Here is a 26,261-nt window from a genome sequence, read left to right as displayed (position 1 = left end):
CATAGCTTTCAAAATGGTGTCTATTATGATGGTGCATTCAAAACAGAGAGCTGTCATCGAGTTTCTTTTTGTGGGAAAACTGTGTATTGCAGATATTTATAGTCAGTTGCAGGATGTTTGTGGAGACCTATCAGAAAACTACAGCATGGTGAGATGTTGGGCGAGTTATCTGTCATCATCACAATAGGGTGGCACAAAGCTGTCAGATCACCCAAATGCCAGCTGGCTACATACAGCTGTAGCTCCTGCTATGTTGGAACATGTGAACACTCTCATTTGAGGTGACTGACAGATCACACTCTAACACCTCACTGTTCCACAGGACATCTCTGTTGGTCCTGCTCACAAAACTCCAGTTGAGTGTTCATCATCATCCAGCCTACAGCCCCAATCTCACAACTCTCAACTCCCATCAGTTCAGCCCAATGAAGGATGCACTCTGCAGAAAGCAGTATGTGGATGATTGTGAGGTTACTGATCCAGCAAGATGTTAGCTCTGATGCTGACCAGTGGAGTGGTACCATGTGGGCATACAGGCCCTCCCGTAAGGTGGCATAAGGCCATTGTATTGAGTGGAGATTATGTTGAAAAATAGGGTTTTGTAGCCAAACGAGTGGGGATATTATGGTATATTGAAATCCTGAATAAAACCCACCTGCTTTAAGAAAAAAAAGTGTTGTATTAATTATTTAACACCCCTTGCATAAAAGATAAGATGTAATTTTCATGCAGGAGTATGTGTAGTTCAGAAATGTTGTCTTTTTATGTGCTGCATTGTTACAAACAAACCACACCATTTCAAAACATAATTTTTAGTGAAGATCATTAGGAGTATTAAATCAACATAACACTGAAAGAAATACATCTACACTACCGCTGTGGCCCAAAGCAATGGGTGAATCCTTTATACTCTGCTGTGCATCTACTGGGTTCATGCAGAAGTTCATAGTCTTTTTACATAAGTTTAATAAACACAACAGATAAATACAATAGAGACTTGAGTCATCAATAATATATTCTCATTCACTATTTACAACAACCTGCCTACTCTAGGGCAATCTTTTCATTCCATCACTAGAAATCACATGATTTGGGGTGAAGAACACATTGAGCCATGTTTGGAGCATGTTTCCATCTGGCAAGGAAATTCCTTGATGCTTGTTCCAAAGAGAGTGGAAAACATGGAAATCTGAGAGCACAAAATCAGGTGAATAAGATGGGCGCAGTATGACTTCCCAACCCAGCAATGATGGTTACACGATGGGGAAGCAATTCACAGTACATCACACAACCACTGTTCCACCAGATGCTCCAAATTATTTTGTGGGTGCACATGGGTCTTTTTATGGGAAGTGTTCTTTTCCTTATTTTAGCATAACCAATTCTCATCACCAGTAATGATACAGGATAGGAATGGTCAGTGTTGTTTACAATCCAATTGATGCACGTATGAACACCCACTTGTTTTTGTGATTTTTGCTTAGAGCATGCACTACCCACAAACTGAATTTTTGAATCTTTCCATTGCATGAAAATGCCACATGTTGGTGGAATGATCACAGTTTATCGCATTTGCCAGTTCCTGAACACAGTGATGTGGATCATTGTGGACTAATGAGTTTAAATGGTCTTCATCAAATCCCAAAGGTCTTCCTGAATGTGGATAGGCACTAATGTTGATACGATACTCCTCGAAATGAGAAAACCATTTTCTTGTCATGTTCTGTCCAATGGCATTATCCCCATACATGATGAAAATGTTTCTGGCTGTCTCCACTGCTGTCATCCCTCTTTTGAACTCAAACAGAAGGATATGTGAAAAATATTCTGAATTCTCCACTTGACACTCCATTTTCTAGCATTCACAACTCCACTCACTATATCGAGATGACAATATGTAAACTCAAATAGCAACAGTGAACCACAAAAAAAATGAGACTCAATAAATAAACCCACAACAACCAGAATACCAACATGCACAACAAAAATGCCACAAACTTGTGCACCAACACAATAAAATGTAATTACCTTTTATAAAAAAAAGTGAGAAAAATAGTAATTGTTTGACATTACTTACCTGTAATGTAAAACAAGATGCTCTCGCATCAATTATATGTAATGACTATTCCACATTTGATGGGCATTCTGTATCAAATAAAGCATTGTGATATCTCTTGTCACAATAAATATGATGAAATCTCAGACAAATGACAAACACTGTTATAATCTTATGCTGGCAGGCAAGCAACATATTGTTGAAAATGCATCTCATTTTTCTTTGTATGGTGAAAGGCCATTCTAGGACAGGTCAGTTGACCATGATAGAGATGGTGGGAATTATATATGATATGATGATAAATTTGTGGTGCATGGGTACTTAAAATATTACTGTCCATGTCAGTGTCTTCCATCAATCTTATCTGGCAAGGATCCCACACAGCAGAGCAATACTCTAGCATAAAATGAACAATAGTAGTGTAGGCAGTCTCTGTAGTAGACTTGTTGTATCTTCTAAGTGTTCTGCCAATAAAATGTAGTCTTTGGTTTGCATTCCCCACAACATTATCTGAGTGATCATTCCAGCTTAAGTTGTTATTGATTGTAATTCCTAGGTATTTTGTCAAATTTACAGCTTTTAGATTCATGTGATTTATCATGGAATCAAAATATAATGGATTTCTTTTTGTACTCAAGTGGATGACCTCACACTTTTCCTAATTGAGAGACAACTATCACTTTTTGCACCATTCTGATATCATGTGTAAGTCATTTTGCAATTGGTTTTGATCTTCTAATGACTTTACTCAATGGCAAATGCAGAATCATCTGCAAACAATCTGAGAGAACTGCTCAGATTATCTCCTAAATCATTTATGTCGGTGTGGAACAGCAGAGGGCCCATAACACTTCCTTGGGGAGTGCTGGATGTAACTTCCATTTTGCTCAATGATTTTTTGTTGATTACTATGTGCTATAATCTTTCTGGGAGGAAATCATAGATCCAGTCACACAACTGAAGTGATACTCCCTAGGTACACAATTTGATTGAAATAAATTCAATATTCTCTGCAACACAGCTGTGGCACCATAATAATGCAGTAAATAAAAATAGTAACGTTCATCTCATTTTAAGCTATCAAAACAATAATAAATTAAACAACACAACTTCATAGACTTCACTGGTCTCATACAGATACGTATGTGTATAGACTGAAGTGATGCGTGAAGGTTTGTACCAAGGCTGGGGATTGATCCCCAGGTCTCGTGCTTACTAGGCAGTGGTGTTAGCCACTAAGGCATCTCAGCCCAGCGGTTCACACAAATGTACAGATTACCTCTTTCCTCTATCCAAATTCTCACTCGTGCCCAGTCTACTGTAAATTCCCCCTTAGACATGAACAGAACTGCTGAGGGTCTCCATGTTCTGGGATAGTATCTCAGCATTGAATGTACATGGGGGATCCAGTGTGAAACTGAGGTACAGGTTCTTATACAAATGAAATGACATAACTTCACATACTTTACTGGTCCCATAAAGATATAGTTTTATGTATACAGACTGAGGCAGTGAATGAAGATTTGTACTAAGGCCAGGAATCAAACCTGGGTCCCCTGGTTACTGGGCATGTGCATTAGCCACTAAGCCACCTTGGCACAGTGGTTCACACAACAACACAGATTACCCTGTCATGCCTCCCTCCTCAATCCAAATTCTCACTGCCACCCCAGTCTACTGTAAATTCCCTCTTACACACAAACAGAATTAATGAGGCTCTCCATGTTCTGGAATAGCATCTGAGCATTGAAAAAAATCGGGGATCATGTCCAAAACATAGACATAAGTGTTTTGGTCAAATGAAAGAATATGACTCAATGATCTTTTCAAGTCTTAAACATCTGCAATGTATATATGCAGACTGAAGCGACAAATGTATTATGTTTGAGACTTGAAAAAGTCTCTGACACCATATAACTTCATTGAACATTCATTTCAGTTTTAGCACTATTCCAATAGCTATCAGTTGAAGAAGAGCTCTGCTTTTTGAAGAACCTGGTAGTGACCACATGCCACTTTTGACTGTGTGTAACTGAATAATGAAATACGAAAACGTTCACTTCAAATATTTTAAATAGCTAAAGGTGGCAAACAATGTTTTCCACAACAATGTGTCTAGCACCTTTTGCTCTGCTTTGTGCAGGAGGACCCTGTTCATATCATCTTTGTTGATTAACTCATAGGTATTAATATTGAGTTTCCTTATTCTGTTCACAAAATTTTTGATGGATTTGCCCTGCCTTTGCATCACACCATTTAACAGCATTTTCTCAGCACTTCAAATGATTTGACATTTGTTAAGTCTTCATGGCACATTTTGTATGTTTTTGTATCTGCTACCAAACATAGTTCTGCCATATGTAACAGTTGTCCCTCTGCCCAACAACACAACTTCACAACTGTCATCAAATTTCCACAAACTCCAATAGATCCTCTTCTGCCTTACCCAAAAAAGGAATGACTATGCTAACAGTATTTCCATGTAGGATTGGTACTGACAAACTGAACAATGATCTGTTCTCTTTCAAAGTGTCTAATTGCCCATGGAAGTCCGAATATTATATGGGCTCATTTGATTCACTTAATCCAGTGATGACTGAACCTGTTCTGGAATGATAACTACCTATTCCTCTAATATAATCATTGTAAAGCTTATGACTAGGCTATAATACACTGAGGTGATAAAAATCATGGAATATCTCCTAATATCATGTCAGACCTCCTTTTGCCTGGTATAGTGCAGCAACTCAATGTAGTGTGGACTCCACAAGTCACTGCAAGTACCCTTCAGAAATGATGAGCCATGATGTCTCTATAGCCATCCATAATATCGAAAGTATTGTCAGTGCAAGATTTTGTGCATAAACTGACCTCTTGATTATGTCCCATTATGGGCAATCTGGGTGGCCAAATCATTCACTCAAATTGTCTTGGATATTCTTCAAACCGATTGTTCCCAACTGTGGCCTGATGACATGGTGCACTGTCATCCATAAAAATTCCATCATTGTTTGGAAAGTCCATGAATGGCTGCAAATGGTCTTCATGTAGCTGAAAATAAAAATTTCCAGTCATTGATCAGTGTAGTTTTTAACAGACCTCTTCCCAAGATTTCCACAGTATATAAGTTGTCCTACTCCTTTGTCCACATGGTGACTTCAGGCACTACAGGAGATTCAAATTTATAGTCCGAGGTCGTTAATGAATAACAAGTATGAACAGTTTGGTACTTAACTCATATTGATGGCTGCATTGTTGTCTTTGTGAAGTCTAGAGGTGATTCCACTGCGATGTTCCCGCAGTTTTCTTTGTGTTTGGATGAGACTAACTGGTTTGTAGGGCGACGTGGTATTTTGATTTTTAGAGAGCAAACATTACATTAGTTTTGCACATCACTATTTAATTCATTTATTCACATTTAACACTTCTACAATAATATGAAATAAGACATTGTTTTACACCACATCTGTATCACCATCTCCTCCAACCCACGCTCCCGATCCAAAACCCGCCAACCACCTCTTCCCAAGATCCACCACCTTCCTGCATGACCAAAGATAACCATCTCTTAGTTGTTAAACTCGCAGTCAAAGGTTATATTTACATAAAACATTACACGTAAAGAAATTGCTGACATACATGATTTTACATTCTCTTATAAGTTGTAACAGAGGACCCAGTCAATTCCATGTGAACACAGCCCACCACTATACAGCCTTCACCAGCTTTCACAGTGCCTTGTTGATAACTTGGTACAATGAATTTGTGGGGTCTGTACCACACTCGAACCCTAACATCAGCTGTTACCAACTGAAATGGGACTCATCTGACCAAGCCACCTAGGGTCCTACCAATATGGTCAGGAGCCAAGGGAGGGCACTACAGGTCATGTCGTGCTGTTATCAATGTCACTTGGATTGGTCATCTGCTGCCAAAACCTACTAACCCCAAATTTCACCACCCTGTCATAACGAATGCATTAATCGTGCCTCCCACATTGATTTCTGTGTTTATTTCACACAGTTCTGCTTGTCTGTTAGCACTGACAACTACACTCCTGGAAATGGAAAAAAAAACACATTGACACCGGTGTGTCAGACCCACCATACTTGCTCCGGACACTGCGAGAGGGCTGTACAAGCAATGATCACACGCACGGCACAGCGGACACACCAGGAATCACGGTGTTGGCCATCGAATGGCGCTAGCTGCGCAGCATTTGTACACCGCCGCCGTCAGTGTCAGTCAGTTTGCCGTGGCATACGGAGCTCCATCGCAGTCTTTAACACTGGTAGCATGCCGCGACAGCGTGGACGTGAACCATATGTGCAGTGGACGGACTTTGAGCGAGGGCGTATAGTGGGCATGCGGGAGGCCGGGTGGACGTACCGCCGAATTGCTCAACACGTGGGGGGTGAGGTCTCCACAGTACATCGATGTTGTCGCCAGTGGTCGGCGGAAGGTGCACGTGCCCGTCGACCTGGGACCAGACCGCAGTGACGCACGGATGCACGCCACGACCGTAGGATCCTACGCAGTGCCGTAGGGGACCGCACTGCCACTTCCCAGCAAATTAGGGACACTGTTGCTCCTGGGGTATCGGCGAGGACCATTCGCAACCGTCTCCATGAAGCTGGGCTACGGTCCCGCACACCGTTAGGCCATCTTCCGCTCACGCCCCAACATCGTGCAGCCCGCCTCCAGTGGTGTCGCGACAGGCATGAATGGAGGGACGAATGGAGACGTGTCGTCTTCAGCAATGAGAGTCGCTTCTGCCTTGGTGCCAATGATGGTCGTATGCGTGTTTGGCGCCGTGCAGGTGAGCGCCATAATCAGGACTGCATACGACCGAGGCACACAGGGCCAACACCCGGCATCATGGTGTGGGGAGCGATCTCCTACACTCGCCGTACACCATTGGTGATCGTCGAGGGGACACTGAATAGTGCACGGTACATCCAAACCGTCATCGAACCCATCGTTCTACCATTCCTAGACCAGCAAGGTAACTTGCTGTTCCAACAGGACAATGCACGTCCGCATGTATCCCGTGCCACCCAATGTGCTCTAGAAGGTGTAAGTCAACTACCTTGGCCAGCAAGATCTCTGGATCTGTCCCCCATTGAGCATGTTTGGGACTGGATGAAGCGTCGTCTCACGCGGTCTGCACGTCCAGCACGAACGCTGGTCCAACTGAGGCGCCAGGTGGAAATGGCATGGGAAGCCGTTCCACAGGACTACATCCAGCATCTCTACGATCGTCTCCATGGGAGAATAGCAGCCTGCATTGCTGCGAAAGGTGGATATACACTGTACTAGTGCCGACATTGTGCATGCTCTGTTGCCTGTGTCTACGTGCCTGTGGTGCTGTCAGTGTGATCATGTGATGTATCTGACCCCAGGAATGTGTCAATAAAGTTTCCCCTTCCTGGGACAATGAATTCACGGTGTTCTTATTTCAATTTCCAGGAGTGTATATACAAGCGGCATTGTTGTTTGTCATTAACTGAAGGTCTTCAACCACTGCATTCTCTGTGGTGGGCAGTTATGCCCAAAATTTAGTATTCTCGGCACACTCTTGACACTCTGAATCCTGGAATACTCAAGTCCCTAATCATTTCCAAAATAGAATGCCCCATGTGTCTAGCTCCAACTTCCATTTTGCATTTGGAGTCTGTTAATTCCCGCCATGCAGCCATAATCACATTGGACATGTTTTCATGTGAACCACCTGAGTACAAATTACAACTGCCCTTTCATACCTTGTGTACATGATACCACCACCAGCCGTATATGTGCATATCTGTATCTCATGGCTTTTTGTCACCTCAGTGTGTAACAGGACAAACATAGGGAAACATTTAAATTAATACTGCTCTGAAACTTTTCCAACATGACTTAATCTTTACATTTAATCACCAACCACACACACACACACACACACACACACACACACTCACTCACTTACTCACTCATTGCATTCCCTGACATAATGCCCAGGCATTCTATATTTAAAACAAATTACAAGTGATAAGAGATTACAGGGGACACTATGCCCCAGCAAATTACATTGTGTACACCTATCTGGGTGCATGCCAGGATACATATCTTTGGTTTTTCCTCTAAATTCACTCAACTATATACCTGAGTTAACTTTCATGATCGGCATTTTAAAAACATTTTTCCAGGCTATGTGTTTGATTACAACTCTCAGAGATGAAAAGCAAAGAAAAAGTTTATCCTCACTCACCATACTGTGATGATGAAGCTGTATGCTGACCCACAGCATTGCTGACAGTCACAGCACTAGTGGCCTGTGGGGCATGGCTGTATTAGGCATTCTTACAAAAGTGAGATACATAAGCACTGGACACCAACAACTAGTGGCATTAGGTCAGATGTGAGGCATGCCTATACACAGATGGAGAATCCAGTTCTCCTTGGAGACACCCAAAGGCCCACTGATGTCAGCCTGGAGGAGAGCCCAGTAGGATGGCACCTGGTCACACACTGGGAACATGAGGCCTATGAGCAGACCACAGACAGGCTCCAAGTGGAGGTGTCATTTAGTTTCAGATGAGGCTGGGTGACCCACAATTGGTTGATAGCTGGTATACACTAGTTCTCAGCATAGACAGCAGCTGAAGACAAATTTACTTGTTATGACTCTGCTCATGTGGAGCTGGAGGTGGCACAGTGTGAGTGGGGCAGCATGAGGTAACTCTGGCCCCAATGTGCAAGGCCAGTGTAGTACACCATACTGCCTCAGCATTATTCCAACTCTAACAGTAGGCTGGCTGGTGTAGTTTGCTAGGAAAGGTGTTGGTGCAATAACTAGATTACTATCTGGGAAAACGTGTGAAGCTAATTGTGTATGTGAAGCCTTGTGCACGCTACAGGAAGCAGACTGTTGATGCTAGTGCTGACGTTCTAGTATGTAAGGAATGGGTGAAGTGGATAACAGTAACCATACAACATGCTGGATGGCATGTCAAGTACATCCTGTAGTCTTTTATGTTTTATCACCAGCATTGGTCTAGTTCAGTATAAAATGTGACATAAGCTGGCACTAAATAAATTTAAAAGGTCCATAATGCATTAAGTACAAATTAACTAGGTAATATGCATGCACTGGTTTAAAAATTCTACTGAGGTATATTCTGCAGGCATAAGCATCTGGTATCTGAGAACAATGAAATACCAATAGATTTATGTTTACATGAAATCTATCTCCTGCAGTCTTGTTTTTATTTCTTTCTTTCATGTGTCTTATGCAATGAGAGCAAATAGGATTTGGGTGAAAATGATGGGCACATGTTTGTCTTCTGAAGAAAGAGTGCACTGGATTTCTGATGTCATCAGATGAACTGTATTATCACTATCAAATGCTGTTTGCTGCTTAACACTAGAACAGTGGGGTTTCTAACATGGGAGAAAGGAGTCATTTTGACTCTATATAAAATCTTTTCATATTTGACTTCAGTAAGCACTTTATTTTAGTAGATGTTAATCCCTACATTTTTTTGAGTTACCATAATAATAATTATTTAACACAATAATTAATACATCACCTATTTCAGCAAAAAAAGTCATACCGACTGATAGTTGCTCATGTTAACAAGTTTCCTAAACTGTAGACTCCCATGTATTAACTGTTTGTAGAACCTTCTAGGGGCAATTGGTTTATATTGTCCATACTGTAATCACATGTGTTCTACACATGGCTTTGTTGTACTTTTTATTCAACTCATTGGAATCTGCTTGACACACTTAGTACAAGTGACCTGTATTTTATGCACAAATTTTCCACAAATGGCTTTATCATACTTTACACAGTTGTTACTGGTCTTGTTGCCTTTGCAGAGGATTATTTGGCACTTGCTCCACCTTTTAGATGATTTTGATCATGTATACTCTTCTTTTGTCTGTTCTTTTTCCAGCTCTTTTGTTCCCTTGAGTTCATTCGCCAACTGAGGTATGAACTTCTTCCTTTCTAGTTTCTTGTCTGTTCATACTTTGCAGGTGGCCCATGTATTTATTGCTGCCATGTCCAAAATGTTGTAGAATACATGCATCAGCCATCACCTACCCACAACCTTTGCAGTATATTTATAGGTCATTTGATCAATCACATCCACATCATACTTTGTTGCATTGTAGAATATTATGGTTTCATTGTTCCTACCTTCCTGTGTTGCTTATTGCTACTCCAGCATGCAGTGTACTCAGAAGAATTATGTTTTTATTCTTCTTATCTTTGTATACAACACAGTGCAATCTGTGTTGCCAGTCTGGTGCAGATGGTAGTGGAGTGTATGTCAGCATTTGGCTTCTTTACCTCAACAAGCATTTCAGAATGGATCTTTTTCATTGTACCAACTAATGAAATTTTCTTCTATTTAAGCTTTGGAGCAAACTGAAGGGATATGGAGAACTTATCTGCTGTCACTTTCCATCTTTGATTTAGAAATAGCTCCATGAGACACAGAATGAAGTACTGTCTGAGTGGTTGCTTCTCTCTATACATGTTCTCTTTTCCAATGTATGGGAAAGCATTACATGTGTATTTTGTTGATACACCATCAGCAGTCCTGAATGTGAGACTATATTTCTCAGGTTTAACGGGCATGAAGTGAGTGCACATGCATCTTGTTTTGATCAGTAATAGTACCACGTCTGTGGTTACATTTTCCCCACAGTGGTAAGAAACTAATGTTTTCCATTAAATTCCCCAAATGACAAATACTGGAGTGACTTTGTTGGCTGGTAGGCATTCAGCTTAGGTAGATTTTTACCAAAACTGAGAAGTACGAGAAGCTCCAGAAATCAGTCCCTTGACCTAATGTCTCTGATGAAAGTAGACCCCAAAGAATATGACTGAAGATGATCCACAGACATACCATTTGTACAAAAGACAATGCCAGTATATATGACAGTTATCATTTTTACAGTTCCTCAAGTGACACGGTCCAATAATTATGTTTTGGTACTTTTAAAATATTTGATTCTGGGTGCTTCTTCATGAGATGTAGCATCACTTCATCATAAATAAGACAAAAAGCACTGATGAGAGAGTCATCTATTCATTGGAAAGTGTAAGTAGTAGGACCACATCTCTCGTTAAGAATGTTCACCACTGACCTTCTTGCAGAAGGTGAAAACTGGTAATCTCCCACTCATTTCCATCCATAGCCATGATCTTTGTAAAGATTTTTTGGGCATGAAAGATAGGTGAGGTGATGATTGATGTAGATCAACACTTGAATTCTCTACTAATTCCACTTCAGTCATCTACCCTTTTTTTTTTTTTTTTGTACAAAATCCTCATCTTCAGATGTGAAGCCTATTTCTGATTCAACATCAGAATTCTCTAAGAGACATAACATTTCTTCATCTGAATGTTCACATTGCCAAGACATGTTTGGAAATGTCTTTCATGGACAAAGAATATTACATGAATGACACAAAATAAACTATGGCAGACTGTGATATGTATATGCCAAGATGAAGAAATGAGCAGAAACAACTCTGAGTGACTGCTGATTATTTATGCATTCAGAAGAGAAATTACAGTGGCGTCAAATTGACCTTGTCCACCATTCTTGGTACAAGGAAATATAAATATCGTGTGAATCTTAATTCACCACTGTATAGAGGAGAAAAAGTTGGAAAAAGTCATATGATTTCATAAACAAATCAAACTAAATGGATATCACATTGAAGAACAAAGTACAACAGGTGTCATTTTGACACCATGCACCATTCTAGTGTTAATTACCAGGTACAATAGATCTTATGACACATGTAGTATCTCAGTGCAGAAGTAATGAATCATACCCCAGTTTTGATACATTCCTATGGCAGCATATTAACGAGGCTGAATTTACAAATACACAAAAAATTGCAAATTTTCTTTTATGTGCAGGACATAGTACATTTTTTCACATTATTTTTATTATTTAGCACTTTCATACAATATATAAATGCTTAAAGTTTACAATAATTATATGAAACATCTCGGGGTTGACTTAATGTCGTTTGTACCTTTACTGACACAAACAGAAATACAATGTGGCACTAACATAACTTATTTAAAAATATGGTAAATTCAGTCTAACTATTTTTGAGCAGAAATTTAGGTATGTTTGTCAAATGTTTCACATCTGGCATCAAATCCAAACAATGTGATGTGTGCATGACAGCAAAGCATGAGATGTAAATGTTGCATGTATTGCTTATTTTTATAGTGCTGTGTATGTGGTTACATCATAAATGAGTGCTCCTTGTGGCATTATTTACTATAAAACCGGACATTTCATTCTAGGTGCACAACAAGATGGAGTTGAAGGATTTTTCAGAGGTACTGGAAAAGGTTTAATGAGCCTCATTACTAAACCTAGTGGAGGTGTTCTTGATATTGTGGGAATGGCATCTGATGGAGTAAAAAGGTATACACAGAGATGTGACACCCATAAAATTCTGTTACTAACCTATTATATATGTATTTATATATGAATGTGATTGTATTATAATATCTTAAAGGAAGATGTATCTTAAATGGTTTAGAAAGTTATTTAATTTGAAGCTATAATCAGGTAAATCATCTGGTGATGACAATAATGTTGTCAGTCCATAAATACTTTGAGAGGCATTCAATAAGTAATGCAACACTTTTTTTTAACATATCAAGGCAGGAAGGTTTTATACAAGATTCCAATATACCATATAATTCCCCACTCTTGTGAGTACAAAACTCTATTTTTCAACATAATTTCCATTCAATTATTTCCATTCACAGCCTTATGCTACTGTACTGAGAGGGCCCATATGCCCACACAGTACTGCCCTACTGGTCAACATCGGAGCCAACATCTTGCCGTACCAATAACCTCCCCACCGTCGATATACTGCTTCTCACGAGTGCATTCTTCATTGGGCCAAACAGATCGAAGTTGGAAGATGCGAGATTTGGTCTGTAGGATGGGTGAGGAGGAACAGCCCAGTGAAGTTCTGTGAACTCTTCTTAAGTGTGCAGACACGTGTGAGGCCTCGCATTGTCACGTAGAAGAGAAGTTCGCTTGCAGTTTTGTGGCAACGAACACGCTGAAGTCATTTTTTCAGTTTCCTGAAGGCAGCACAATACCCTCCTAAGTTGATGTTGCACCCCAAGGAAGGAATCAAACAGAACAATCCCATCAGAGTCCAAGAATACCACCACCATAAGTTTACTGGCCGAGGGTGTGACTTTAAACTTTTTCTTCGGAGGATGGGTGGTGTGGTGCCACTCCGTGGATTACCATTTTGTTTCCAGTTTGGAATGATGACTCCTTGTTTCATCACCTGTGATGGTGTTTGACAGAAAATTGTCATGATTAGCCTCATAAAATGTGAGGAGTTCCACACAGATGATGCTTCATTGCTGTTTATGGTCTTCTGTTAGGTGTCGAGGAACACAATGGACCCACACCTTTGAGAACCCCAACTGGTGGACAACTGTGTAAGTACCACCAAATGAGACATACCGTTATGCAGCAAGGTGTTTGATTGTAATGCATCAGTCACTTCGAATGAATGTGTGCGTACGCTTTGACACTGCAGGAGTTGCAGCAGTGTGCGGCCGGCTGATTTGCAGACATCGGACAGATGTGCGCGACCTCGTTACGGGATGACAGACGCCTTGTCCGGTGACTCGCCGTGCTTTTGTGCACTACCGAGTCTCCATAGACATTCTGCGAGTGTGTATGCAAATTGACAGTGCTCTGGTTTTCTGTCAAAAGAAAGCCAATAACAGCTCTCTGCTCTAAATGCACCTCTGTTACAGATGCCATTTTGAATGCTACCTATAGCATTGGAGCTTCATGAAACTATAGGGGCTGAAGCAGGAAAATTCCACAATGTCCCACAACAAATTCTACATTTTTTCAACTGAAATTGTCTAAGAAAAATGTGTTGTTTTACTTACCAAATTCCCCTCATACATTAATTCTACACCTAACAGATTAGCAAATCTCCATAATAGTCACAAACACCTTTCAATAAATGCTTGAACATATTAACAAAATGCACAAAAAGCAAATCATTTCACAAATTATAAGAATTTCAATGGTGTCTTGTAAAAGATCATGAGTTTTTATGTTACTCTGTGTAAAATTATACATTCTCATAATGCACAGCAATATTAAATATTATATCTTGATCCAAATAGTGTGACACAGTAGATCATACCTCTACATAAAAGGCAGATTGTAGAACTGTGTTAAATTTTTTGTGGTACATTCTGCAGTGGAATGACATGTAGTGGTCAAGGCAAATGCCATCTAGTAACAAAACTGTAGCTTTTGTTAGACTAGGAGCCATGTTAGCTTTGTAGGATTTTAGCTTGTAAGGTAAGTAGACAGGTTTTCTAACTGAATCAACGACTGTCTTGAATAAGCCACATTTATTTCACAATAATTTAAACTGTACAAAAACATGTCACAATAGAGAAGTGTGTGTCAAGCAGCTATAACAAAAGAAAAGTGCTCTTAAAGATATCACACACTAATTATGTTTTATTGTCCACAACTGACTGGTTGATCACTGAGGTTGCTCCTCCTTTTTTTAATCCTGAAGCACCAGGGATGTCAGGTGTTCCACAGTTCTTCCAGTCCTTGTGACCACCACGTATCACATCAGGGATTGTGTCTGTATCCATTTGTATGTCTGACTAGTGGCTTAAGCATTCTCCACATCTTCTGGGTGCTAATAACCTCGACACTGAGTGCCCTGAAAAACAACAAACAACAAGATTTTCTGTGGTCACATTCCTGTAAGGTTGAGAAAATCTTATTTTCCATTGCTGTGAAACTAGATGCCGTGACTGGTGGCTGCTGGGCCATCATGTCCTCTTCGGCATGGGTTGGTTTCAGGTGTTCAGTAGAAACAGGCTTGTCATTTACCATTCCACTCTATTCTGAATATACTGGTGCATCATTGGAGATATTTGTATGTTCCTATGTACAGAGGTCGTAAATGTGCTCAGCCAGGCATGTGTTGTTGTCAGCAGGTCCTTGTAGATGAAGAGTTATTTATCTCCATGTATTTTCAGTCCTGTTGGCCAAATGGCTGAAGTCCATTGTGGCTTCTTCATTTGAAAGATTTTTTTTAATGAGCTCAGCCAGAAGTTTTAGCTTTTCTCTGTATAGCAGTTGTGCTGCAGAGCACTCCAAATCCCCTTTAACAGCTGTTCCCAGCCCTAACAGCACCAACAAAAATGAATCTGCACGCTGATCTCCCATTCACATTATACATGCCTTCAAAGTTCTGTGGAACCTTCCTACCATCCTGTTGCTTGCTTGATTGCTTGATTGTAGCTAGTGGTTCTGATAAATGAGCACCCACATAGCTGTAGAAGCTTTTGGAACAGCAGTAACTCGAATTGCCTCCCACAATCAATTGTTATTGTCTGAGGCACCCCAAATCTTGTGATCCAGTAGTTGATAAAAGCTCTGACCATTGTTTCTCCTCCCATGTCTGTGGTGGAAATATCTTCCAATCAGTGGGTACATCTTTCTGTCACTCTCAGTAAGTGGTTATACTGTCTGGACTTCAGCAAGGTCCTACCAAATCCAAACGGGCAATCCCAAAATGCACCATGGGTGTGTTGATGGTGCCTTATGGTGCTGATACATGCCTGCCAATCTTGCATGTTGACATGTCTCACATGATTGAGCCCAGATTCAGCAATATTTTTTGATGCCAAATTGCCTTCTTTGTGAGCAATCTGATGGTGGCTCTCGCTCCCCCGCATGTGCTACATTATGGAAAGTTGTGGAGACCTGGCACCAGACATGTCTGAATATATACACATGCTGCATGATGCAGGTGGTATCACACCACAATAAAGTTTGTAGTACTGGCACATAAACCTGTGAGAGGTTGAGGCTGGTCATTTGCTGTGCAAGCAGCAGGTGCAAGTTGCTGTCATTGTATTGTTGCTCGGCTGTGTATTTCTAAGGAGTAACCTTCATGCTTGCACAGCAGTGTGTGAAGAAGTCAGCCACAATGTTTTTGTTGCTGCTGATATGTCTCATGGAACTGAGAGATTTAATGTGCCTGTCGGCATTTTCTAGCCAAGCTGTGTGCTGTGATCTTTGAAAAGAAAATGGTTAAAGGAGCATGGTCTGTGTAGACAGTGGAGTGCTTGCCTTCCACAGAGCCTCTCAAGTGTTGTATTGCAGCACAGATTGCATACAATTCTCTACCTATGATGCTCCACCTTTGTTGTGGAAATGTATTTGAAAAAGAAAAAAAAAAAAGGAAAAAAAGGCTCCATTTACTAATTAGTGCAGTGCTAGTCCTATGGGTATCCATCTGACCTCCACCATTAAAGCTAGTGGTGCATCAGACTCAGAATGGATGAGAAGAACAGTGTGAGCTGTATATTCCTTGATGTTATGGAAGGCTACCAACTGCTTGGGCGTCCACTTCGTTCTCTGTCTACCTGCCATATGCTTGCCTTTTTAAAATGTCAGATAGTGATCCTTGTAGTGTTGTGGCTAGAGCAAAAACCAACTATAGTTATTAAGCAGTTCTAAAAGAAACCTCAGATCTTTTTAGGTTTGTGGCACCGTTGCATATGTTTGACATTTTCTGTGGCATAGGAGCTATGCCTGCTGCAGATATCTTAAAGCCAAGAAAGTTCATGTTGTCTCCACCCAAGATGGACCTTGTTGATGACTATACTGTATTGTTGTAGGCACTGGAAAAGCTGCCTGAGATGAGTCGTGTGTTGTTCTGGTGAAGAAGAGAACACCATAATATCATGTATACAACAGAACACAACATCCAAGCCACAGAGGACTTGATGGATGATTTATTGCCAGGTTTGCGCCAGGTTATTCAAACTGTGAGGCATGTAATGATATATGAACACACCAAACAGGATAGTGACAGCTGTGTTTCTGACATGTTCTTGAGCTACTGGTATGTGTGTGTGTGAGCTTTCTCACAATTAATGAAGCTAAATAACTGTGTTTTTGCAACTGCATTATTGAAGTCCATCACATGCAGAGTGGGATATCTAACAGGCACTGTTCTTGCATTTAGAGCTCTGCAGGTACTATACAGAAGCCATGGATTGTTTTTCCTCAAAACTATACGATGCGGCAAGCCCCACTGACTATCGGAGGGTGCCTTTATACCTGCTTGAATCTGCCTGTTTATGCCTGTGGTACCAAACACTTCTCTGGAATTAGTGAGGCTTAGCACCAAGTGGTGGTCCAGATGATTTTCAGATATAATGCATTGTATCACTCTTGCATTTCTCTGCACACGTGATCTCTGGAAAAATTCTGTACAATATGACATGTGTTTTTACTTCTGTTGATGATAGCTGCATCCCATTATAGATATCAGCAGACAATAGAAAGTTGTGGAGGAAATCACCCCTGATGACATCTTCACATACATTTGTTCACTTTGATTCTTATTTTACAAGGCGATAAGTCTGAGCACATAAACAGTATTGCTCAAGATGCTTATTTGTTTGGATGAGAAGATTAGGAGATTTTTCTAGCCTCCTTTGGTGAATTACATGCTGAATCAACTTTTGCTTCCTGGAGTGAGTATTTCAGAAGTACAACAAATTTAAAATACGTGGCTGAAGTGTTGAAGTTACCCTTAAATGTTGAGAACTTTATATATTATCCAGAATAGGTTTAAAACATACTAATGTTCTCGCTTAAAACTGTAATGCTTATTGTATAGTTCACAGAAGCACTGATTGATATACATAATATTCTGATGTTGTGAGGTTTGGTCATTAATATTTTCCAACATGACAAAAAAGCCTCACCACTTCTCCCTTTCTCTATGTTTTAATAGAAACCTCACCTCAATCTCTTGTTGGCTTCCTACACTATCTCAGCAGTGTCCACTGCCACAGGTGAAGTGAAACTGCACATTTTTAAGACACTAGACTCCTATCTACTGAGGTTGGCATTCAAAAATGTGACCAGCCATCTTCATTTACATTTTCTGTTGTGTTGTTTGTCACTTGATGGCAAGATGCAATGAGATGACAAAAGTCATGGGATACCCGCTAATATTATGTCGGACCTACTTTTGTTTGGCAGCAACTCAACATGAAATGGCCTCAACAAGTCACTGGAAGTCTTCTGCAGAAATATTGAGCCACACTGCCTCTGGAACCACCCATAATTATGAAAGTGTTGCCAGTGCAGGATTTTGTGCACATACTGACCTCTCAGTTATGTCCCATAAATGTTCGATGGAAGTCATGTTGGGCAATCTGGGTGGCCAAATCGTTTACTCAAATTATCCAGAAAATTCTTCAAACCAATCTTGAACAATTGTGGCCTGGTGACCTGGCTGGGAACATGAAGTCAATGAATGTCTGCAAATGGTCTCCAAGTAGCCAAACTTAGCCATATCCAGTCGATGATCAGTTCAGTTGGATCAGAGAACCCAGTTAATTCCATGTAAATGCAGCATGCACCATTATGAAGGCACCACTATCTTGCATGGTGTCTTGTTGACAACTTGAGTCCATGGGTTTGTAGAGTCTGTGTCCCACTCAAACCCAACCATTGGCTCTTATCAACTGAAATTAGGACTATCTGACCAGACCACAGTTTTCCAGTCATCTGGGGTCCAACTGATATGGTCACGAGCCTGCAAGAGGCGCTGAAGGTGATCTCATGCTGTTAGCAAAGACACTCGCATTGGTTGTCTACTGCAATAACCCATTGATGCCATATTACACCACACTGTCCTAACAGATTTGTTTCTCATACAACCCACACTGATTTCTGCAGTTATTTGCTCAGTGTTGTTTGTCTGTTAGCATTGACAACTCTTCACAAACGCTGCTGACCTTAGTCATTAAGTGTACATTATCAGCTACTGTGTTGTCTGCGGTGAGAGGTAGTGCCTGAAATTTGGTATTCTCAACACACTCTTGACACTGTGGATCTTAGAATATTGAATTCCCTGATGATTTGTGAAATGGAATAACTAGCTCCAACTACCACTCCACTATTAAAATCTGTTAATTCCTGTTGTGCAGCCGTAATCATGTCAGAAACTCTTTCACATTAATCATCCAATTACAAATGGCTGCTCTGTCTGTGCACTGTCCTTTTATACCTTGTGTATGCATTTCTACTACCATCTGTATATGTACATATCACTGTCCCATGACTCTTGTCACCTCAGTGTAGTACCTTCTACAAGGCCATGAAAAATTTCCTTCTTTATCCAAATGAGTAAGTGAATATGTTCAATGGCTATATTGTAAATGGTTGTAAACTGTAACCTTACTTTCTACTGCCTCTGTAAAAGGTACACCATTACAAGAGCATGTTAAAACATACATTCACTAAAGAAAGAGTTTCCAGAGAATGTCTCATAAAAATAGAAGTGCATAAGAATGTCAAGAATAGAGCAAACAAAGTAAACAGACAGTGTCTGCTAAGGAGAAACGTTGTCGTCTTACTTATTATGAAAGCCATAAATGTTTGCTTCACTAAATTTTTGCAGAAATTGAATGCCACACTTTTCTAATACACATGTGCTGTAGAAGGGGCTGAGGGGACCACAAAGATAATAGTTCAAGCTGACTGAGATGTAGTGTCATTGGTGACTGAGATTTTTGAGTTTTATTGTAGAACTGACATAATGTATTTGTAAACAGGTCAGAAATGTAATTAGAGTGATATGAGGTTAGACTCAGATAAAAATACTAATTGTGGATTTAAAAAAAAATTTTTTTTTCATTGAGTCATTTCAGTTAAAATCATTTTTACATCTTCTTTTCTCCAAGGCTCCACCAGTAAAATAATACAGCCACCTTCTGTGGTTTCCAGTAGAACATAACATCCAGTTTCAGCTTCTGTTATAACATTCTTCAGATTATTCTGGGATCTAGTATTGCTACTGTTGCCAGAGTATTCATATTTTTTGTAATTTGTATTTGTATTTCATTGATGATACCTTTATTTGTAGGCTCTCTTTATTTGGAATTGGTTAGCAGATTTCTTGTATTTGGTGCGCAAATGCCTATCAGGAAGGAGGTAGTTTCTGTCACATTAATGTTTTGTAATTTAAATCTGCCAGTAAATTGTTTAGTTAGTATTCTCAGTGGATAAACTGCAAAAAAATATGTATATGACTGCATTTATGGTAGGTTGCTTCATCTATTTATGGATCTGTCATCCCCCATGAAGAAGACTCAAATATTTTCATGGTGGCATACTTACCCATGGGCTCATATTATGTCCTAGTTACCTATCTAAAAATTTGTGCCTGACTGTCTCAGCCTTTCTTCTGAAAGTGCTTTGAGTAGCATCATCTAAAATTTTGTTGCTTTCAATAATAAATCTATATTCAGATTATAATCAGTATTGTTGAATATGGATTAACAGCTGAGCAGGACCATAAGCAGAATATATTATACTCTGACTTGGGGCCCTGTTAGTCCCAGTTTTTGTTTTACATTTTCATTATTGTAATATTATCATCATTACTAGTTTATCATGTTTTTTAGGTATAGCACATGCATCTAAGCTAAGTAGTTTTTCCAAAAAAATGTAAGTTTTCATTCCAAAGGGTTATAATTATCAAGCACATAAATTCATCTTTAGTGATAATTTTGGTACATATTTGATGGAAACATGCTCCTAGTCCTGTGAGTAAGGGCATTTTAAACCTTGTCATTAGTCCAACTGCTGTGAACTACTTCCATGTTTTTGTGAGGTGTACTGAATATTGACACAGTATCACTCTTCTTTCCTTAGTGTAATGTAATGTATCAGGTGTGCATTTGTCTCACATTGATGGGGCAATTATTGTGACATGTGTGATGAATGTGATGTGTGCTTGTGAAGCATAACATTGTGTATGTAGTGTTATATTGAAAAAATTATAAGTTTAGTGCTCAAACACCCCATCTATCCTGTATTGGTATTTGTGATTATGAAACACAAAGGAAGAGACGGGGTACTAGTTAGCAAATACCACACTCAGCTCAAACAGCTTCAGGTTTCCATGTAACCGATGTGTCACATTTATCAATGTCACAAGTGCTTACTTAATGAAACTTCCAGAGTTTTTAAATTTTACACAGAATACCAACATACAGTCTTGTTGTCGATACTTGTATTCAACCCCTATTACCTGAATAACAGGACATAAAATTATTACAATAGCAGGATTTGTGACAACAGTGATAGTGTATATTAATATTCTTGGCTATGGAAGGGGATATCAGCTCTTTATATTTGAATATACTCACACTAACAATAAAAGTGAATCACACAGAAGGGGCACAGGAAACAAATCAAAGTTTCACAGACTGAGAGTATATGTGATATTATTTCATTGGCTGCAAAACTGAGTCAAACCTACAAATAACTTGATAATAAGAGCCCACTTAGCAGTATAGTGTTGCATCCCCTCTTATGTGGATGAATGCACTGCTTCAGTTACGAAGGGTGCCACAAAGCCATAGTATCCTCTCCTAATGCAAGCTGACCAACAACTGTTGTAACTCAAAAATGACAATGGGATGGATTTGACATTCAAGCTGGTCCCACACATGTTCTATTAGTGACAGATCTGGGACATTGCTGGCCACTGAAGTACCTTAACATCATGCAGATAGTTCATGAAGATATGCGCCAGATGTGAATGAGAATTGGTCTGTTGAAAGATGACACTGTGATACTGTCACATGAGAGAGAAAATATGAGAATGCAGAATGTCTGTGACATATTGCTGTGCCATCAGAGTTCCCTCAGTCAGTATCAGTGGTGACCTTATGTCATACCTGATAAGACCCACATAATGACACCAAGGAATAACACTGCTGTGCCTCTCCAAAACATTGGAAGAATGGCGCCTCTCCCAAGGTTGGCACCAAATGTGCACTTGCGTAGAATTGCACTTTATTGCTGAACACAATGTGACATTGTTCGTCAGCAGTACGAGCTTCCCAATCATGACATCACTCCAAACACAGCTGGGTGTGTTGTGAGGTTAATGGCAGACTGTACACATTATGGCCATTCTGTAACCCATCTTCTGCTAGTCTCCAACCAATGATATAGGATGACACAGAATGTCGCAGGGAGGCCATTGCATGTTCTCAGTTGGCAGGCACAGATGCGAAAGGGCAATGATGTATCTGGTGTATAATAAAGTGATCCTCCTCTGTGGTGGTCTGAGAGACTCTACCAGAACATTGACATCATATATGCTGGCCCTCACATTCCCATGTATTCCAGCATCAGGCCACTGTCACTTCTGAATGCCAAAAAAAATCTGGATATTGCACGATTCAATCAGCCAGCAAAATCGAGACCCACAATGAAGCCCCTTTCAACCTCTATAAGGTGCAGATAATGCTGTATAACATGAATATGTGGCATATCTGTGTCTTTCATAGTGGTTACTCAACTATCTCATGCTGTTCATGCCCCTTATATTCCCTATGTATCAGGCCTGGTAACAACATTAAACACAAACAACATTACTGTACCCTGGTGGCCATTCCACCTATCACAGAGAATTGCAGAATTTATAAACCTGACAATGGAGAGTATGTGCATGAACTTACTTTGATGTCTGACCATTTCATCTGGATTCTTCACTTTTTATGTTAGATGGTGTAACTCTTTACAGTAGTCATCATACATCAACTGGGATAATTATGATAGAACACTCTACTGCTTCTATATTTTGTATATATTGTATATTCTTAATGTAACATATGTTAGGTTGATACAGTATTAGTATTTTTTTTTTCATATCTACAACAATGGCTTGCTAGGATTTTGTTTACTGATTATCACATCTTTCACTCAGTGTTTGAAGTGTGGTGCTTGTAAGTATTTTAGACATGAAGAAGATTTGCAGCATTTGAGTGCCAAAGAAGAGTGAATGTTGGATGGAAAGAAACACTTCTAATATATTTTTCTTCTGAAATATTTTAGAGAAGCAAAGGCAGCAGATGTTGATAGACATAATTTTTTCCTGGTGCTAGAAAGCGAAGAAAATGGTTCTGTTGTCTCCAAGGCAGTCACTTTGTCTGGAGAATCCACAATGATGAGTGATTATCTTGTAACTGTTGCATTTCAGTAAAATATACATAAGTACATTAAATGAAAACCACAGAAATCAGCAGGTGACAGTGGAAGTGGAACTGTAATTATCTGTCATCTGTCAGCTCATTAGCAACAATGATTATTCCTATATATGATTCCTATTGGTGGCTGGAAATCGTACTGTTTTGTCAGTATAAAAAATTTGAGAAATGATTGAGCCACAACATAGAGGCAATAACCCATACAAAAGCTTCTGTCTGTGTGCTTAATATGATGTTACATCTCATTTGAGGTAAAGGATTATGCACTACAAAGGCTTACAGCAACCAAAAACACTACAAATTTTGTAATTAAAATAACATTTAAGAGTGAAAAGAGTAAAAATTATATATTCCACTGCATTAGATTTAAGTTGTCAGAAAATCTTCAGACAAATGTTACTGCCTAGGAGGTCTTCTTAAGCTAAAAATCAGCTTATTTTTTAAGTACATTGTTGCAGTCAATGCTTCATATTTTATTTCCAGTCTTGAAGTCAGAACTTAGCAATAGTTACACAGGTCGCAAGGGTCAATATTTTATTTATGGTGTGATGCATAATAAATGTTTCAGTTGCTATATTGTTTTTCCAAATTTTGATCTTGTTTTAATTTTTACAGAGCTGTTGAAATGGGAGAAGATATAGTAATGAGAAAGCGTCTTCCTCGCTACATGAATCCATACCAGGTATTTATAAATAAATATATTTACACACACACACACACACACACACACACACACACACACACACCTATATGTGTAAGATTGTGGACTCTTTCAATAATTATATGCAACATGTTACAAAATGTGATCTCTATTGTGAAGACATGTAGAAAGAACTTCATATGATCATTGTCTTTTGTTTTAAAGAGAACTTTATGTAGATAGTGGACTGTTAGTAAGTACCTAAGCAGTTTGAAGTATGTTTGGAGATACATTCCTGCCCACTCCTCTCTGTTTTGAATTGGATTCATTAATTTCATTTATGTTAAAATACTTTTTTATATTTGGAGAGCCATCCTGCTCCCCAATGAGCCAGCTTCATTAATTTCATTCATACAGTCATATGAACTCACTAGATTTATGGCTCTGCCTACGTTACTACTATATCCTATAAATCCCTGTAAAATGGCGGAAAGTAAAACATGTCACAGTGGAAGGCTGGTGAGCAAGACTCTTTTATAATTTGCATTGAACTATGAGAGTGAATTCACTCTCATTGTAATTTGACTTTGGGAAAGCATTTCCACATATCTGTACTATGTTTGGATGATCAAAATATTCCAAAGAATTAACTTTAGCCTCAATGATGCTTCTCATTTACAGTGTCCTCCTGTGTTGGTAACTGTGGAGCATGTTGCTGTAGTATGAAAATTGGTGCAGAAATATCAATGGGTGTCATTCCATCACAGAGGAGTTTTGGAGTTCCTCTTATTCTGCTATTTACATTGATGTGCAAAATCTCAATGGAACAAAGCGGTTTTAAACTTTGTGGATACCACATTACTCAACAGAGGAGTAGAGACAAGTACATCATGTGTTATGCTGCAAAGAATTTCACAACAATTTGGAAGTGCCTCATGTCTCTATGTGAATAGGAATTTTACAGTGACAAAACCTAAGTCCCAGTCAGTTCACAAAAGCAGTTAGTCATGTTGAAAAGATAAAACTTTTGTGTTCCTCTTAGTTTTATCGGCAAACACAACATTTAGTGTCTGATATACAGTACAGTGCTTGAATCAAGTTGTAAATGTTCTTAAACTATCGGGCAGTGCCAAGAACTGACAGCTGGTTTATTCATTGCTCATTCCAAGAACAGTTTAAACATTTGTTCTTACCATTTAATAGCAGTAGGCTTGAAATCTTGATCAACCTCAGTATATAAATATATTTACAAGCAAAAACACCAGCATTGCTTAGTTATAGTACATTGAGTGGGAGAGCAAACTGGTCACTTTACATGGAGAGCTTCTGTCCAGAAATACATAGTTTTGACACTGTGTCTCATCAGATTTAGAGAATAGTTTGAATGTACTGGTGGTCAGGTGTTTCACATTTCATGTAGAAACCCCAAAATAGCACAATTCTTTACAGAAGGGTTTTTGAAATTTTGACCTCCTAAATGGTTGCAGAGCATACATTAGCAATCTAGAGACTGATGAGCATTGAGAGATATGGTGCTGAAAGTTCAGTATTTCGGTTGTAGGATGGATTTCTTTGACAAAGTTCCTCATCTGATGTTACGGTAGTAGCTTACACAATAAGTATTCATAGTATCTAAAAGAAAATGGTCGAGATGTATAAGATATGGTGATCATAGTGGTCATGAGAAGGATCCACCTCCACCAGTCTTTTGCTGGAAGGAGGATCCTTGTGGTGCCACACATTTTAATCAAAGGTGAGCTGGAGCTCAGCTGTATCACACTGACCCTATCTGATTAACCTGTAGCTACACCTCAGACAATAGTGAAGGAGAAACATCTTGAGTGAGCATGCCTTCATCAGCAAATGGCTGAGAATTGTGGCTGTAGTATGCAGCATTGCAAATACTGCTGTGCAGACTGAACTCATACTCCATTGTTGTTGCCTGGACTTTCTTCAGATGGTATGGATATAGCTCTTCTCCATAGGCAATTCTCCACTAAGTACCATGAGAAGTGTCCAATGCTTATGCCACTAGGAGGGTGTTAATGGATAGTTGCCCTTCAAAGTGCTCCAAAATGTCATCTTCAAAGGCTATTGTTTGAAACAAGCATGATCTTTTGACTCCTTGTACTGCACAACAATGCAGAATAATTTTGACAGAATTCGAAAGGTTTTCTAAATGAACGGTAAATTGCTCATTATCTCAGAATAGTAATTTACATACAGGAAAATGTAACGAGCATAGAAAATAATTTTGCTATATGTACATGATACACTTTTGTTGCTGTCTAGCACAGAATACTGAATTTCATTGGTGTTTTTTTGATAGTGTTCATTGTGGACTATGCCTTCACAAGTAATTTCTTGCTTAAAAAAATAAACTCCGACTGAACAGGCCATAAAGGCCCAATGGTACCGAC

The 26,261-nt window shown here is 39.4% G+C and overlaps 1 protein-coding gene across 1 annotated transcript in view; it reads left to right on the top strand.

The window, feature by feature from the left end:
- LOC126470164 (intermembrane lipid transfer protein VPS13A-like) overlaps window positions 1-26,261 on the top strand; it is a 762,201-nt gene that overhangs the window by 697,641 nt on the left and 38,299 nt on the right. Inside the window, exons 61-62 of the mRNA XM_050097791.1 lie at window positions 12,381-12,504; window positions 23,817-23,883. Coding sequence (XP_049953748.1) covers window positions 12,381-12,504; window positions 23,817-23,883 — 191 coding nt within the window. The remainder of the gene's footprint in view (window positions 1-12,380; window positions 12,505-23,816; window positions 23,884-26,261) is intronic.

The sequence above is a fragment of the Schistocerca serialis genome, chromosome 3 (assembly GCF_023864345.2).
Source record: "Schistocerca serialis cubense isolate TAMUIC-IGC-003099 chromosome 3, iqSchSeri2.2, whole genome shotgun sequence".
In the NCBI taxonomy this organism is placed as follows: Eukaryota; Metazoa; Arthropoda; class Insecta; order Orthoptera; family Acrididae; genus Schistocerca; species Schistocerca serialis.
This window is presented reverse-complemented; position numbering and strand designations above follow the sequence as displayed.